Source organism: Rhinolophus hipposideros, assembly GCF_964194185.1.
Source record: "Rhinolophus hipposideros genome assembly, chromosome: 8".
Taxonomy (NCBI): domain Eukaryota; kingdom Metazoa; phylum Chordata; class Mammalia; order Chiroptera; family Rhinolophidae; genus Rhinolophus; species Rhinolophus hipposideros.
Window position 1 is genome coordinate 88,979,770 of NC_138054.1, and position 17,656 is coordinate 88,997,425.

At 45.5% G+C, this 17,656-nt stretch overlaps 1 protein-coding gene across 5 annotated transcripts in view; it reads right to left on the reverse strand.

Annotated features, from left to right (window-relative positions):
- Positions 1-255: 255 nt before the first annotated feature.
- UBE4B (ubiquitination factor E4B) overlaps positions 256-17,656 on the reverse strand; it is a 111,658-nt gene continuing 94,257 nt past the window's right edge. For all 5 annotated transcript variants that reach the window (XM_081057368.1, XM_081057369.1, XM_081057370.1 and 2 more), the window contains 7 exons: positions 16,747-16,873; positions 14,838-14,982; positions 10,695-10,829; positions 8,140-8,331; positions 2,655-2,829; positions 1,961-2,107; positions 256-1,629 (listed from right to left, as the gene is read on the reverse strand). In XM_081057368.1, coding sequence (XP_080913494.1) covers positions 1,568-1,629; positions 1,961-2,107; positions 2,655-2,829; positions 8,140-8,331; positions 10,695-10,829; positions 14,838-14,982; positions 16,747-16,873 — 983 coding nt within the window. In that variant the 3' untranslated portion in view covers positions 256-1,567. The remainder of the gene's footprint in view (positions 1,630-1,960; positions 2,108-2,654; positions 2,830-8,139; positions 8,332-10,694; positions 10,830-14,837; positions 14,983-16,746; positions 16,874-17,656) is intronic.

The window sequence follows — 17,656 nt, forward strand, 5'->3', positions numbered from 1 at the left end:
AGACAATTTGAAGCGGAGAATAGACTGAGAAGGCAGAGACTGAAGATAGCAGACAGAACTCAACCCCCTCAGACAAGCAGACAGTGGGCAGGGGACCCAATGGCCATCGACAGACACAAATCTCCAAGTTTTATTTTACCAGCAGCAATTCCTAAGTGCTCCAGAAAAGATACTTCAGCACATGCCAACTCCATTGGCTCTAGCTCTTTACCCACCCCTTTGCTTTCCACACAAAGAAGAGACTCGGAGAAGATGCCTTCTGAATGTGTATCACCGTTTATTGTAGTTTGCGTTAGGAATTGAACAGAGGACATTGTCTGTGGAGGGGGCAAAAAAGGAAAAGAAAAACAAAGTATGTTTTTGTAGACTTCATTTCTTCAAAACACTTTATGGTTTCCAATCCTTTTTTACCCCAAAGGAAATTCAAGAATTCAAGTATGTGAAGTAGGGAGCAGTAATACAAAAAGTCTTCTGTTTCTGTGCGTGTGTGTGGGTGTCTTTCTTTGTCTGTGTGTGTCTTTACAAGCAGACACACTTCCACATTTCTTGCACTCCTTTTTGCTTTGGTAAGGCCAACCCCCAAAGGACACATCATACAAAGGACCCCTGCCTTGAACTCATAGACTCAAAAGTGGAGGAATTTCTGTACCCTCATAGGCTAACTGTAAGGGTTTCGAACTGTCACGTAGCATGAAAAACACGAACCTCCCTTCCCCCTCAGACCGTAAGTCATGGAAATCCTGATACACTGAGACACTTCCTTTGCTGCAGCTGCTCCTTAGATTCCTAACAGACGGGTTATGACAAGGACCAGAGCAACAGGCTTCTCTTCATTTTGCTTAGAATTAAAAAATTGTAAAGGGACATTTCAAAAGGAAAAAAAAATAAAAACTGAAATTCGAATTCTGAAAATATCTTGCCTTTTTTATTAATCATGTCATCTAACACCAATTAAAAAAACAAATATGTGAATATGATATAAAAATACGATCCCAGGATTAACACTTTGTTGCAGGCACAGTTATCTCACAGAATATATGTTTGGAGGGCCAGGGAAAGGAGTTTATTTTTGTTTTCGCTTCTCTTAAAAAAATCCACAGCAGTGCAAGTAGGGTCAGGAAGGGTGGGGGGGAAATAAGATTCTTTAGCAGCAAAATGTCCAAGGTTCTCTAATCACAATCAAATCAACGGATATTGGATTTAGGGGGAAACAAAAAATGGAGGGGATGCTGCCCAGACCCACTCATTATCAATCACTAAAAGACTTCCTTTGCAAAAGCCCCAAATTGTGACATAGGAAGGACGTGCTTTATTCCACAAGCAATCATGAAATGTGTCCCTCAAGCTTTTGACCACATTTGTCACTTAAATATATGTACAGGAATTGGGCTCCTCTTCGTATTCAAGTCCCGTCAGGTCTCCACCGGCTGGTCGCTCCAGGTGGGCTCTCGGTGTGTTCGCCACATGTGGCCTCCAACGTCTGAACAGCGTTTTCAGCGCCGATGGTGCTTCTGCCTGCCTGGCGGGCCGTGGCTGTTTGTAGCAGATGGTGGGCAAGGGGGACGGTTTAGTGATCACTGTTCTGTTTCTCTCTCATCCAGGCGTGAATCTGTTCTCTCAGTTCTGGCACTGAGAAAAGAAAGGGAAGGATTAATGCCTCAGGTGGGAGGATTCTTCCTGAGAGATGATGCTCGTTGTTCTGCATAAATGGAATGGAAAGGCCATTCCTTCCCTCAGTGAAAAGAAGACTGACGAGGAGAGAAAATAGGGCAGGAGGTCTAGACTTCCATAGTGAAAGAGAGCAAAGAATGTGTGGTATCTTTTCCACTGAGTGTCATCAACTAGGGGGTTTCTGGACTCGGTCAGTTACCCCCCGTGATTAATCTCCGCTACCACAGGACTTGGGCTCCACCGCTCGGCCTTGATGGAGGCACGGCAGCGCCAGCTGCGCCCTCTGTACCTGGTTCCAGCATGCTCTCGGTCAGCGTCTGTCGGTTGAAGGGGTCCGTGGGGGAGTTCAGCAAGTGTCGCAGGATGATGGAGCGGTCCATGATGGTGCCGGAGGGCAGCCGCACGGGGTCCGTCATCAGGGTGTCCATCAGGGGGTCTGCAGAGACAAAGCAGAGCAAACGCAAATCTAATAATAGGGCCTAAAACTGAAAAAGAAAACAAAACCATAGGAACAGTGATCAAATGGCCCCTCCGGGGCCCCCAAGTTGAGAAGGAAATCAACATTAGATAAAGGCACGGACACTGCCTTTTCTAGAGGGCAAAGTACCCTCTTGTCAGCTACTGTTGGAAGGAAAGAAAAGAGAAAGAAGACACAGCGGCGGGTCCTCACGGGCTCTGCAGCCGAGATGGCAGTCCTTCCTCTTAGGGCTCCTCAGAATTCTCATTGGAACACGCCTATCCCCACTTGCAAAGGCAAGGCTGACCTTAGAATCTTCAGGTTTGAAATCCGCTAAGGCCTTTTTTCCCCCCTTTCATTTACAATATGAACTGAAAGTAGGAAATGTAATTTCAGACAAAGTGTCTCCAAAAAGCAATCGCAGCACGTCATTGAAAAGTCGAAGGCGCAGGACATCCCCTTCTCATGTTACCTGTTCCCAGCGAACCCAAAGCAAAGCAGTCAGCCTGAGAAGGGGTCCACTTGCCTCGGAACTCGTCGGGTGCGTCGCTGTAGTCGATCTCGGCACGTGCGTTCTTGGCCACGATCTCCTCCACTTTCTCGGCGAGAAGTTTAAACTTCTCAATCGCTATTGTGGATTTGATCCCTGCCTTCCGCATCTTCGAAATAACTTCTTCAAACAACTCTTTGCTGTAGGATCTCTGCAGAGGAGGAAAGACAACGTGAGAAGTAAATACGGTTTAAGTGGAAAGAAGCAAGCTGCAGGAAATAGCCCAAGTCGGATCTATGTGTGTGTGATTGTTTTTTTAAAAAGCCCTAAAAGTATAATGTGGATAAACATAAACACTTTTACATGGCTTTGGACACATAAAGACTGGGATAATACACATCAAACTCTACTAGGTCACTGCCTCTAGGGAGGGTTTCAAGATTGAGGCAAATGAGGGGAATTTTGAAATTTTAGAATTACTCTTACAGGACACATGCATTTCTTTTTTTTTTTTTTTTTGGTTGAGAGCCCACTGGCCCATGTGGGAATCGAACCGGCAGCCTTCAGAGTTAGGAGCACGGAGCTCTAACCGCCTGCGCCACCCGGCCGCCGGCCCCACATGCATTTCTTTTAACATTTAAATAATAAAAAGAGGAGGGACTCTAGTCTGTTTCAGTCCTTGCAAGGCTGGTGCATGAGCACGTGGACACTTTAGCTCCTTTCCCTACTGGTAAATATGGTTCAGAATCAATGTAGTTCATAATCAAAAGGAGCTTCCTCCCGATCGCCGTCAATCTTTACCATCTCTTGGTTCAACATTGTGACGTATCAGGTGCTCCGCTGACATAAGCAGACACGACTTACACCCAATGCAGCAGTGGGGATGGTCAGGAGGACAAGAGCTCACCACGGACCCAGACAAACCTGCACTTGAATTCTAGTTCTACCACCTACCTCTCTGTGGTCTTTGGCAAATCCCAGCTCTGCTGAGCCCTGGATTCTTCGGGTGTAAAATGGGGATAGGAACACCAATCTCACAGGTGCCTAATTCACATTCATCACTGCTATTTCAAAATATGAAGTGTGTCCTAACTTGCATTTATGGCAAAAACACTGGCCCCTTGTCCATGGAGTGACAATGAGGCAAACAGAGGAGAATGGTTAAATTTGAGACTGAACGACAGGATCATAAGCTGTGACCTGTCATTTCTATCTGAGGACTCACACTAACATCTGTATTTATGAAGATGAGAGACTATGATTTCGTCTCAATACTTGTATCCCCTCAGAGCGCTGAACTGGAAGTCCTCCATCTTTCTTCTTTCCTTTTTTAACTTTAGTTTCTAAGTAAGTGCACCTCCTCTCTCCACACACACTCACGCCCCTTACTTATTAAGTCTGTGCACCTGGGGGAAGAGCGAGGGAAGGCAAAGTGCCAGCAGGGTGCCCGGGCCCAGCAACAATCTCAAAAGCCACCTTCTACAATCCTGAAAGGTTCAGAGAGCCTCAGTTATCGTTTCCTAAAACTAAATTGCTACATCAATTCAGCAAATACTTTATTTAGCGTCCACTTATAACGAGCCAGGTAAGCCACAGTCCCCAACCCCTTTGAGAAGGGGTATTGGGGGAAACGGGCAAAAGATTATAGTGAGATGTCGGAAGAGCAGAATGAAAATATTTTGCACAGGGAATTGCTGAAGCCTGGCCGTTGCTGTAGACACAAATGAGACAATTTCACCTCGAACTTCTCTTTTCATAAGTAGTCGTTCTTAGCCCATTTTTTATCCTCTTAAAATCTCACCCATTCCGTTTCTCTAAAGATGGTGAGTTTTTAACCAGCGACTTGTGCTTGCTTATAAGTCAAGGTCTCAGATAAAGCAGTGTAGTGACACTATCAGAAATCAAAGGGCACCTATAAGGGGACATGGCCTTCAGCCTCAAAGAGCAGTGGCCTCAATAAATCAAACCAACACTTACGACTGAACTGCTGCTTCATGTTTGATGCAGGTTGGCTCAGAGAAGAAGCAAAGGCATTCTTGATTGACTTCAAGGCTCTTCCAGAGTGGTTATAAATTTAAACATGAAAGTATCCGCAAACCATGGATCTGATAAAAGTCTAGTATCCAGAATACATAAAGAACTCTTCTTACAACTCAAGATCAAAAACACAAAAAATCCGATTTGAAAAAATGGTGGAGGACTTGAACAGACATGTCTCCAAAGAAGATATACGAATGGCCAACGCACACATGGAAAGAGGCTCAACTGTATTTTGCCATTAGGGAAATGCACATTAAACCCACAGTGAAATACCACCTAACTCCTACTAGGGTACCTATTTAAAAACAAAAACAGCACAACACAAAACAAAACAAGTATTGGTGAGGATGTGGATAAATTGAAATTGGCACCCTCATACATTGCTGGTGGGGATGGAAAATGGTGTAGCCAACGTGGATGGCAGTGCCTCAAAAAGTTAAACATAGAATTACCAGGACTCAGCAATTCTCCTCCTAAGTACATATCCCAAAGAACTGAAAACAGGTATTCAAATAAATGCTTTTCATGAATGTCCATAGCAGCCCCATTTGTAATAGCCCAAAGATGGAAAAACCCAATGACGCATGGATAAATAAATCACGATCTATCCTTATAATGAAATGTTATTCAGGTACAAGAAGGAATGAAGTGTTGGTACAGACACTACAGTAAAATGAACCTTGAAAACATTGTGCCAAATGAAAAAAGCCAAAAACAAAAGGTAACGTTTGATGTGATTCCATTTTTATGAAATATCCAGAATAGGCAAATAGGTCAATCCAAAAATAGGTAAAATAAAGACAGAAAGCAGATTAGCAGCTGCGGGGGCTGGCGGGGGAATGGAAGTGACTACTTAACGGGCACAATAAAATGTTTTGGGGGTGATAAAATGTTTTGGAACTAGGCAGAAGTGATGGTTTCACAACATGTCAATGTACTAAATGCCACCAAATTGTATACTCTGAAATGGCACCCTCATAGGGTTGCCGTTTTTACGTTGCCGTTTTACGGTTCGTGCTATTTTATGTGAATTTCACCTGCATAGAAAGAGGGAAAGACTGCATAGGAGAAGAGTGACTTCCGACGGGCTCACTGTTTGTTTTTAAATCGCAAGGGTGTTAACAGACAGCGCTCCGTGACCATCAGAGCTGTGGCCCACCCACAGAGCTGGGGTCTGCCCATAAAAGCAGTCACGCATGGCCACCACGGCGGCTCACAAGGCGCCCTAAGACCTCCCTGCCCTGGGCTCTCTCAGCCCAGGGACAACTGCCCTGTCCACTCTGTCTCTGACAAGAGTCTTTTGACTCAGGTTTGTGAGTGTAAAGCTCAGTGGCTTTTTGTGCTGGCACCTGTCATCACCTCTTCTGGACACTTGTCTTCAGCCCACTGCTGTACACAGGAAGAGAAGTCTCAGTGTCTTTCCTTGCACAGCTGCCATCTTCTTCCTTTGTCTTCCCAGGAAAACAAGACATACGAGACCAAACCAAAGCAAACTAGACCAGTGCTCCCCAAGGAGAAAATGAACCTCTACCACCTGTCTTCTGAAGCTTTCTAGTCTTCCATCCTTCCTCCGCCAGCCTCCCAAAACCCTCTTCCAAAATAATCCGGTCGTCAGGGCCATAAGAACCAATATAAATGCCCAACAATCAGCATCAGCATCACACTGTAAAAGGAGCAAAGCATCCACTTAGAATGTGTTTCTTCTCCATGCGTCACTGGCACTGTGTATGTTTGCTTCGTGCATTTGGAAGACCAAGGCCATTTAGACATTTGAGAAGACCCATGGGTCACTGTGTGGAGATCTCTGTCTGTGACTCAGGCGGAGGGCCACCACAGGCCACCACCACAATCCACAGGGATTTCCAGCAGCGCGGACGTTTTGTTGGTCACCAAGGAAAGGCAGCTGGAAACACTCCTTTGTCACCCACTTAGCTGTCACTGTCTCACTGGGTGTGCTGTGTTCATTCACACTGCAAACTACGTGCTATGTTAACTGCCTGTGACGTGGCTGCCACAGTAAGACCTAGCAGAAGAGGTGGTGTGCTAAGCGATTCTTCCAAGTCTCTCACAGGAAAAACAGAAGAGTCCCTGGGGCCTTTTCACACCCTGACTTCTGGCCTGGCTGGACCCGAAGAAGCCCGAGCCAGAAGACCCTCCCTGGACTGGGGAGCGTTTCCACTTCCTTCCGCTCACTGCAGACTGCGACTTCTCTTCCATTCCTAAATATGTGCAATATTACTTAGCTGTGGGCTAGAAAAACACGTTAGCGTCCCCTCAAAATAACTGCAAACTCCTAATCCCGTCCTTTACCACTACTTTTTATGGAAAAACTGCTTTGGACAAATGAGATTTTTTGCCATTGTAGGCACTCATCTCTTGCTTACATCTAAAAGTACCTGGATATGTGGATAATATCTCAGTAAAGCTGTTACTTTTTTTAAAAGCACCTACAATTCCTTTATTTTAACCTTTGGATGAGGGCTGGAGTAAAGAACCCTCTAGAATGCCTACTGATGGTTAGTTAATCTGAGATGAGTAATATTCAGATAGAAAGTGTGAATAAAGATGGAGAGACAGAAAGGAGCATGGAACTCTTTGGGAATTTTAAGTAGAGAGCAGAGAGGCTGAGCATATTGGTTCAGGGCCAGATGCCAGGGTATGAATTCTGCCTCCACCCCACACAAACTCCATACAAGCTGTTTAACTTCTTGGTGCCTCGTTTCAAAATGAGGAATCTATCACAGGATTTCGTGAGGATCGAATGAGTAAAAACATGAGAAGTGGTTAAAACTTGGTGTTCGGTTAATAAGCATTAGCCATTTCATGTTGAAATGACGCAGGACAAAAGAACATGGAGGGCGGGGAAGCCATTCATGAGATTATTGGAAAGCACACAAGTAAGGCTGGGCAGGGGCTTGCACTAAATAGGCAGCTGTGAAAGCGAAAACCACACATGGATGTGATCACGGGGCCCAGGAATGAGGGAGAGGGAAGAATGTGAAGATACCCAACATGCGGTCTGAAAGCTAGAGGACCACAAAAATGAGAGCAGCAGGAAAGCTGGCGGGGCCTCAGGAAGCAGACCTGGGCTCCCTGAGAAAATGGGGCTCTTTCTGGGAAGGAGAGGGATTTGTCGAGGAAGGCCCTCAGCAAGATCTTGGGTTAAGAACTCAACTGGAGAAGGAGCTCAGAGCCAAGTCTGCTCTTTATGCTCAGAGGAAAACCACCATTTCATTTCTGTTTACACCCGACGAGGTCCCCTGGCCACTGTGGTCACAACTTCCATTTTCCTACTAAAAACTTCTCAAACTGTATTTTGAAAGTATCACCTTCCTTGACTTCAACTGGGGAAAATCCAGGACAGATGGACATGGAATTGTGCAGGGTTTGCCAGGAAATCCACAGAGAGGCAAACTCAAGTCGCCAAGGTGAGCCACCTGAAGCCCTGACTCCTGGAGTGGCCTGCTGCCCTGGCACTGACCTGGTCGTCAGCAATGGCCTTAGCGAAGCGCGCACAGTCCAGCTGCAAGTAAATATCCGTCAGTTGGTCCAAAAGCTTCTTTGGTTCAAAGCCGTATTTCTCCGGGTTTTCAACTTTCAGGTCACGGCACTTGGGACCACAGAGTTGCTGAAGATTAAAGTTCAGCATTGCAGCCAATCGGGGTCCAAGTTCCTAAGAAATCACAGGATAATAGGACAATTCATGCTGTTGAGACAAGCGAGAAGACCAAAAACTCCCATCTCAGTGGAGGAACAGGAATTGGCCGGATTAATCTTCACAGAATCCCTTATAAGTGCTGTGTATCATAAGCTGAAGAAAAACATTAATTCAAAATTTTTTTCACTCTCCATTTCTAATCCAATTAATTCTAATACTTACTAGAATGTTGCAAGCTGACTGAATATTTATAAATACCAACAAAAGGCAACCTTTTCTATAAATTCATGCTTTTCATTATTAAAACAAAAATCACTCCAAAGTTGTGGAGAAACAGGTAAAAGAGGGAAAATTATTCATAATTCCACCATCATAACACAAGTCGCAAAAGTTTTTGTTCACCCCAATAAATTAAAAAAAACACACGTTTTTCAGTATGCTCTTTCAGCCATCATTTTATGCATTATTTTTGTATAAATTTCAAAAGACCCTGGCCATTCAGTGTGCACCCTTCTTACTTATCAGATGCAAAGAGGTAAAAGAAGTAGAAGATAAAAATTTCAGCCTTGAATAGTTTTCAATGTAGCCAGTGAGACAAAGCAAACTTAAATGAAACAACTGGAAAATAATTATAATGCAATAACCGCACAAGATGACGAAGTATCTACTATTGTTGGGCGTACACCGCTTTAAGCAAATCTGAAATAGGAAAATCTGGCTCAGACAGTAGTACTAAACACTGGCCATAAGAAAGGAGCAGTGAAAGCTTCCCTTTATGTGACAAGGTTTTCATCCAATGTAATGACTGGATTTATACAAATTCAACCTAAACTTGGCTTGTCAGGAACCTACCTGTACACAAAATAAAGTAGTCCTGTATTTAATTAAGAAGGGGGGAGTAAAGGAGTGATAAGAGCAGAGCAGAGCAGGCCAGTCAGTGAAGGGCAAAATGGTGTCGCAGAGGCAAAGGAAACCACTTAGCAGGCCCAGGCATAGGACAGGGCAGGACAGGGCCCAGGGCCATGTGCAGGCCCTGAAAACGATTCATTTTAAAGGACATGGAAATATTAGACTTTGCTTTCAATAGTTTCTTTTAAAAAATGAAGAGCTGAGAACTAAATACAAGCTTCTTGATCACTGAGTCCCAAATAGTTTTTATAGTTTCCTACCTTCTAACAATTAGGTAACACTGTCACTGAAGTCACTGGACATAAAATCAAGCTTGGGTTAGAGCAGGGGTTGGCAACCTGCTAGCTGCAGGCCAAACCCGGCCAGATGCCTGTTTTTATAAAGTTTTATTGGAACACAGCCACACTCATTTATGCACTGTGACTGCTTCTGCATTGCAACAGCAGAGCTGAGTAGCTGGGACAAAGTCCCCAAATGGCCAAACTATTTACTGCCTGGACTTTACAGGTGAAGTTTAAAGAAATTCCATTTGTAGCCCTTTGAGAGAAGCAAGTGTCTGAAGTATGTTTAAATTAGATGCAGCGTCCTTACACTTTTAATGGTGAGCTCAGGGAAGGTTCATGTTCCACTGTTCTTGCACCGAAATCTACTTGTGAAGAAACGTGAAATGAAAAGGGGAGAGAAGAGGAAACTCATTTCTCAAGCTGCACACAGGCCAGGGGGTGGTGGTAATGTTGGAGGTGAGAGTGAATACGGAAATCGGAGGAAATATGTAGTAAAATTACACTCCATTGTAAACTTGTCTCCACATAGGCAGTCAGCTGCCAAATCTCAGGCTTCCGACCTACCCTGGTCCTGGCCACATAATAAAGCTTCTAAACTGTGCGTGGGGGAGTAAAGGGAAGAGGTGGGGTTGAAGCAAAGCAGAGATCTTCAATTATGTGGCTACGTTTCAATTTCAGAAACAAGACCCGGTCTTGCTAATGAAGGCCAAACCTTCTGTCTACCTTTGCTCTGTCATAAACCCTCATTATGGCTCTCATTAACCTTTGGCTTCTTAGTGCAACAGAGCCACAGCTAAGACAACCAATGATGTGACGCATTATCGATTATGTCTACTTAGTATTCTCTAATTTCCAATTGCTGTTACTTACACTTTTCCTATAAATAAAACACAGAAATCAATAATGACAAAAATATGTCACAGCTCCAACATGAACAAGCCACAGTGCTGTCCTAGCGGAAAGTGGAGCCAGTTCTTTTGGACGTGGCAGTTTGCAGACTTCAGTCTGCCAACAGAGTGTTGTATCAATGAGCCTAAGTGGGAAGAAAATCAGTAACAGAATTTCACCTCTCAGTGACAGTGATGCTGAAACATGCAGGATTTCAACAACTATATCTAGTTACGAGGGACACAATCTGAATGTGGAACCCAGAGACAAAACAAACACCCCAAAGTTTCTACTCACCGGTCTGAGGAACGGCTTCTGGACCTGCTTCGTGAGGATATGGAACATGTCCACGGTTTCTGTTGCCAGGGCAAGATAGGAGCGCGAGACACGCTCGTCCTGAGCAAGCTGAGACTGACGGGCCTGCTGCTGGTCCTGCGGAAATTGAGCAGATGCCAAACAAATCTCAGTCCTACTCAGCAGCTCACCAACACGCCAAGTGTGACAGAAAAGCATAGTCAGCTCACAACCGGCAAAGTGCGTGATGAAGCCCAGGGACGTAGGGAATGCTAGAACGACCCCTACCAGCAAATTCTCCAGATACCTGAAGTTCATTCCTCTCCGCATCAGAGCTCTTTGGGACTTTGAGTAAGGTGACCTTGGCACATTAGTCAACTTCCGTGAGACCCAGTTTCGTCAATGATAAAAGATGTCAACGTGAATCTCTACGCAGGATGAAATAAGTGAACCTTATGTGGTGCCTGATACACACGGGGGCTAATAATGGGCAGTTCATGTCCCTCAATAACCACTCTTACTTAGTCAGCATTATTTTAAAAACATGCGGTGTGTTACGTTATGACGCCGAGGCGTCTGCATTTGGCCCTACACCACGTCCCTGAGAACAGCTAAGCTTCTGAATTTTGTCTTTCCACACTGTTAGGCTGTCACCCCTTAAACTGTCAGCACGCTTGCTTGCCTCTGGCAGCATCCTCCTCCTTCCATTGTGCCACAGGCCAGGAAACAGAATAATAAGGTGTATTTCACTCATGGCTAGAACAGGTGGAACACTAAAGACTGAGATGAATAAAACACGGGAACATCAGGAAAGACTTAAATTCTTCCATCTGCTCAGAGGCCAGTTTACTTTATGTTGGGGGAGGAGGACGAGTGAGAACAGGTGGAGTTACCGATGCGTGTCCCCGGGACAAGTGCCCTCCAAGGAAGTGCTGGGTGGGGATTCTGCAGCAATGCCGTGCAACCTGTCCACTGCCCCTTGGTCAAGAATGAGCTGCCTGCACGAAAGGCTGACCAGCAAGCTGAAAGCCACTTTGGAGTGTGCCTGGGTGTCCCATTCACTCATCTGTAAGTAGAAGCTGGCCCCTTCTGCAGGCCAGGCCCTCCTCGAGGCAGTGCAGATCGAGGACAGATTATGAACAAGCCCCCACGGAGCTTAGATTCCACTTAGGGAGACGAGCAATACACCGCCCCCCCCAAACCGGACACATAAGTCTGACCGCGATGAAAAATAAACCAGGAGAAGGGGAAGGAAGCTATGTGCTAAGGTCAGGGCGTGCTACTTTGGAAAGGGTGGTCAGGGAAGGCCTCTCTGAGGAGGTGACATGTGCGTGGCTATCTGAAGGAAGGGAGTCAGCACAAATCTGGGGAAGCCTGCGCCACGTAGAGGGAAAAGCAAGGAGGCAAGTGTGGTTGGAGCAGTGAGTGAAGGGGGTGGGGTGGGGCCGGACGCGGCAGTGCCCTCTACCTGGGGATTTGACGGAGTGAGAGGGGAAGTCGGGAAGGGTTCTGAGCGGAGTGGCGTCAGTGAGCAGGCTGAGATTTTTTTTTTAAATTTATTGGGGTGACATTTGTTAGTAAAATTACATAGATTTCAGGTGTACAATTCTGTACAGGCTGAGATTTTAGCAGCATCCCCCAGCTCTGGAGATGTCAAGGTGGAGGCTGACAGACCAAACAAAGGCCGATTACAGTAATCCAGACAGCAGGTGGTAGTGGCTGGAGAGGTCAGATCTGGGTGTGTTTTAAGATAAGAGCCCAGAGGTTGTGCTGAAAGGGAAAAGAATCAAGGAAGACAGTGAAGTACAGATCCAGAGCAATCAGGAGAATGCAGCTGTCACTCGCTGAGACCAGGCAGACTTGGAGAGATCTGTAGGACCCCAGGGTTCAGTGGTGGACAACCTGAGATACCTATCAGACCGCCAGGCAGAGAACCCGGTCAACAGCCGCTTACAGAGTCAGGCGAGACCGGAGTTGGGGAGACACACTTTGGAGTCTTTAGAATCCAGACATTTAAAGCCTGTGGATAGATGAGATCCCCTTGCTGTGATTTTCAACTGGGGGCATCATCAGGCCATGCATAGGAGTGTTTCTGGTTGCCTGACACCTCGGGGGAGGAGGGTATAGCACTGGCATGAAATAGGCGTGAGCCAGAGATGCTAAATGTCCTGCAATGTACGGGACAGTCTCTTGTAATAAAGAATTATTATTATATCAGAATTCTACTATATTCAAAATACGAACTAGTACCCTCACTGAGAAACACCGACCTTGGGAGCCAGTGTGGAAAGAGAAGGGAGGCCTGTGGCTGAGCACCGGAGCTCAGATGGTGGGGAGATAAGGAGGCAGCGGGAGGTGGAGGCAGAAGGTGACTTCAAAGTCAAACAGAAACGACTTCTGCAATAGCACTTGTTAGAGATTATTTATGCCCCTTTCTCATCCATTATTAACACAGACACAATCAATATCTGTTCAGTCATCTCAAACAAATGCTATTAAGTACTGTGAACAAGGTAATGTGCTCTAGACCCGTTTCCTAACATTGACCTCTGAAGCTGGTCCAAGATGAGCATGGCAAGCGGGCACTACAGAGGGGCAGAGAAAGGAGAGACTCTGCAGCTGCCCTGGTCGGGGAATGCCAGCCAGGAGGGAGGCCTGGGACAAGACCTTCCTCAGAGACAGAGGGTAGTGTTTTACCACGGGAGAATGGAAAGCAGAGCGTTTGGGCAGGAGTGTCTCCTGGCAGATGGAACAGTGACAGGAGCTGTCCGTCCTGACACCTTCTCGGGGCCAGTCCTGAGCCATAGGTTTGCATACGCAGTCTCTTCCCATAGTTTTCCCACAGGGAGGAATTATCTTGGATTTTTGGACGAGAAAACAGAAATTAAGGAACTTTCAATGTGTGGTAGTGGCAGTTCTCAAACCTAGGCGCCCTGGACTTCAGTGTCGGGGTTCATTCCCTGAGGCCACGCCACCTCTGTTCCCGAGCAGGCTCTGCGAGGGCCCAGGACTGGTCCACGTTGGAGCCGACTGGGTGCAATGAGAGGTAAGCATGGAAGGGTGCCAAGCGCTAGCTGGGGAGGCGTAGAGCACCAGGCCCAGGCTGACTCCCTCACGGGAGGTGGGGAGCTGCGGGAGGGGGCTCCAGTTACGGGTGTGTTTAGAAATGCATGAGAGCAGTGGTGGGATGGACTCCAGTGGGTGCCAGTGCAGTGCCAAGGAGAAAGAAGACCACAGCATTTTCTCAACAATGCAACTAGAAGGGCTCAAGAAGCGTGGTGCCATGGATGGGAGAAATCCAGCATTCATGGAACCCAGAAAAAGTCCCCTGAAAGGTTTGTGATTTTAGCATGTTGTCTAGAGCAAGATGTAAACTTCTCCTCAGAGCTCCAGGAATACGTGAGATGAAACCTTCCTGAAACGTGCTTCCACGTCTTATGTTTAAGGTATTTTTGACTCCAAAGCATTAGAACCTTAACAGTGTTTTCATTTTAAGGATGCTACTTCAAATAAAGAAAAATCAGTCATCCGTCTTTTACATGAGAATTCCGTCTGGAAAGCAGTTCTGATTCAGACATCAGCAGTAGCTGTCAAGGGCCTAGTAACTGACCAGGGGGCCATCTAAATGGCGCAGTGAATGTCAGGAGAGGGCAGGACGCTGTCACTGACACAGCATGCGTTTCTCATGAAACCTGGCACAACAGGCCTCTTTTCCATTAATAACTAAATAGAAAAAACAAAATCGATGGAAAGGAAAACAACTCAACAGAATCCGGAGTGACTCATATCGTTGCCTAGAGATCACAGGAAGAGATTAGATTCTTATCTATCAGTCAGAATTCTAGAGATTTATTTCCTACTTTCATAAATCTTAATCAACCTATTTGGACAATAAAAGCTCTTCTCCAAAAAGCCCTTTAAAAGGGACAACATGTTTTCTGGACACATTTGGACAGACTTCTCATCTCTTAGCTTCAGAGCAATTGTTTACGTTTTGTCCTGCCCCAGACCTGGGATGCAGCTTCGTGGAAGCTTAGCGGTGGAAGCCTATGGGTCCTGACCAGGCAGTCAGGTCCAGGTCATCAGGCCCCCCACACGGCCCCGCAGGGGCGCATCCTGGGAGGCCGTCCCCGCCCCTGTACTCACCCGGGGCAGCTGCTCCCACTGCTCCTTGTTCTTCATCTCTTCTTGCACTTCATGGATCCGCTTCAGAGACTCCAGACTTTCATCCAGCAAAAACGTCGTGTCATTGATCAGCATGTTTATATAGCGAACAAACTGCTTCCCAGAACTGAAAAGGCAAGTACATGGATGTGATCAAGCTCTCCCTGAAGCAAAATCTGCAGCAGATCCCTGAGAACATGGGCCTCCCCCCAAAGGGCCAAGCACGTCGCCCTACAAGACTGCTAACCTCAGCATAGCCCAAGGCCCATGGAGGTCCAGGACTACAAGGCTCTCCTTAGATCTCGTTATTGTTGTTAATTAATCGTGCTAAACTCACTCCAGTGATGTGGCGGGGCCACCCTGTGTGACTCACGAGAGCCAACTGCTAATTATTCTGAAATGTTGTGGGCAGGTTCCCTTGGCAGCTTCAATTTGGCCAAAGTGGAAGTATCCAGAAAATCAGCAAATGCTTTTTTTTCCTCTCCTTCAGAGAGGAGGTTTACCAGCACATCCCTGGCTCATTCCCTCAACAATTTTAAATAGAGAAAACATTCTTCCAGACTAGATAAGAAAATATGCTGAAACTCACCACGATACAAAGAAAGCCCAAGTAATTACCCACATGTGACTAGAAAACTAGTGAGAATTATTCCTTATTATAAAGAAAGTAGCGCTGAAGAAAAATTAGAAGCTATAACGTTGATAAAGCAGGACATTCACTTTATAGAGCTCGAAGCTTCCAACCTACGGAACAGTCCTGCATATCATATTCTAATGGAGGGACCTGCCAGGGGACAGAGATGGCCTGACCTCACCGTGTGCGGCTCTGTGAGTGCCAGCTTAGTAGAAAAAAGAGGAGCTACATTTCAGCATCTACCATTGTGTAATCAGGGCGGTGAGCCCAGGCCCGGGGAAGAGCCGTTCCTGTGGACAAGGGTGAGGAACATGGAAAATTCCAGAGCACCATGCAGATCAAGCTGTGGGCCCGCCGGGTTTCCTACGCTTGTGCCAGGCTTCTGCTGGAACACAAGTCCGACCAGAAGAGCAGTTCCTAGTCACAGAGGATTACCTGAGAGAGCTGACTGCAGAAAGCCATGTAGCAAATGGTTACCCCACTGGTAATACGTGCATCACTGACTAGTTACTCAGTCACCAAGTGACAGCTGAACTTGATCAAACATCTAACAGCGGTCGCAAAAGATCCAAGTCGATGGTAAAAAATTTCTCCTGAAGAATAATTCAAGATTTCAACATGCTTTCTTTTTAAAGCACCTTTATTTTTTAAGGTACTTTAGATGGAATTACTAATGTCCAGGTTTAAGTAGTTGCTGAAATTCCAGGTACGTAATGAAAAGCCCTTAATCAGAGCTTTAGGGCCTTACTACAAAGAACGACGCTTCAAATGACAACCCCAATCCAACTGCTTCTAAATCTAAACTCCTAACGTTTTTTATCAGGTTGGTGCAAAAGTAATTGCAGTTTTTGCAATTCACCTTTTAAACCGCAATTATTTTTGCACCAACTTAATAACTCTAAGGCTTGCATCACATTCAAGAATGCTACCAGCTCGTTTTAGTCATTCTGACACTGTAACCATAGAAACACCAAAAAACACTTCAGACATCATCTCAGGATATTTCTAGATTCTTTCTTTAGGTATAATACCATCCTCAAAGTACCTGGACAGATCCAAATAACGTTCAGCAGTACCTCGCAAGCACAGACACTTAGCCCTCCCTGCTCGCATTTCACAGTCACATCTGGAAAAGTGAAAGGAGGCTGAGACCAAGCAAACTGTCAACAAGAAGCCAGCTGGGAAAGCTTTTAAGCAGCCACTCTCCCTGCCATTTGCAAGAGAACAAGCTGTGACATTAGGGGCCCAAATACTCACTTGAACTCCTCCATGAAGGTGCCATGGTGAGCTATGTTTTGCCAAAGGCTTTTAAAAATCGTGCTAATGTGATAGCGAATGGTGAACTTGTCATAGAACTCGCTGGTAGCGCCGGTATGCTCAACATCTAAAAGGGAAAGACAAAGGGACTGAAGGATATATCCTTTCTCACCTTTTGTTAAATGCGGTTACTGCTGCTACAAGGTTACTGAGTAAATACAAACTTGAAAATCGCTGGGTGTCCTTAGGAGAGCATTAACTCACCAATGACCAGAAGCTGAACTATCATACCTCCCCCAATTTTAGTTATTAATTTATAGAAATTCCACAGCACTTCAAGTGAACATCCCTGAGCAGAAAAAAAATTGGGTTAAAGTTTATTAAGGGTCATGTACCTATCAAATGTGACTATTATTTTAAATACTTTTGTATTAGGAACATTTTCAAACATGTACCAAAGTAGAGAAAAGCGGAGTGAGTTCCCATGTACTCATCACTCATTTACCAATTACCAACATCTGTGCACCCATTAAAATAAAACAAAGAGCAAACGTAGTCACCTAAATAACAAACAGCTTAAGCATGATAAATTCCTGAGCTCATGACAAATTTTATAAAGAGGGAACCTGTCGGGAAAGACAATGGGCTTAAGAGAAAAATTTTAGAAAAGTAAATTAAAATAAGATGCTGTTTTTCACCTATCAAATTGGCAGACATTATAAAAGTGACAATACTGAGTACAGCTGAGGACTTGGAGAAACAGACACTACAAATGCAGGTTGGGATGAACGGTGACGCAGCCTCTTTGACACAACGGGACAACACGCATTACAAGCCATCAATATGCCCATGTCTTTGACCCGCCAATTCTAGTTAAGAAAAGACATACAGATGAATGGATCAAGAAACT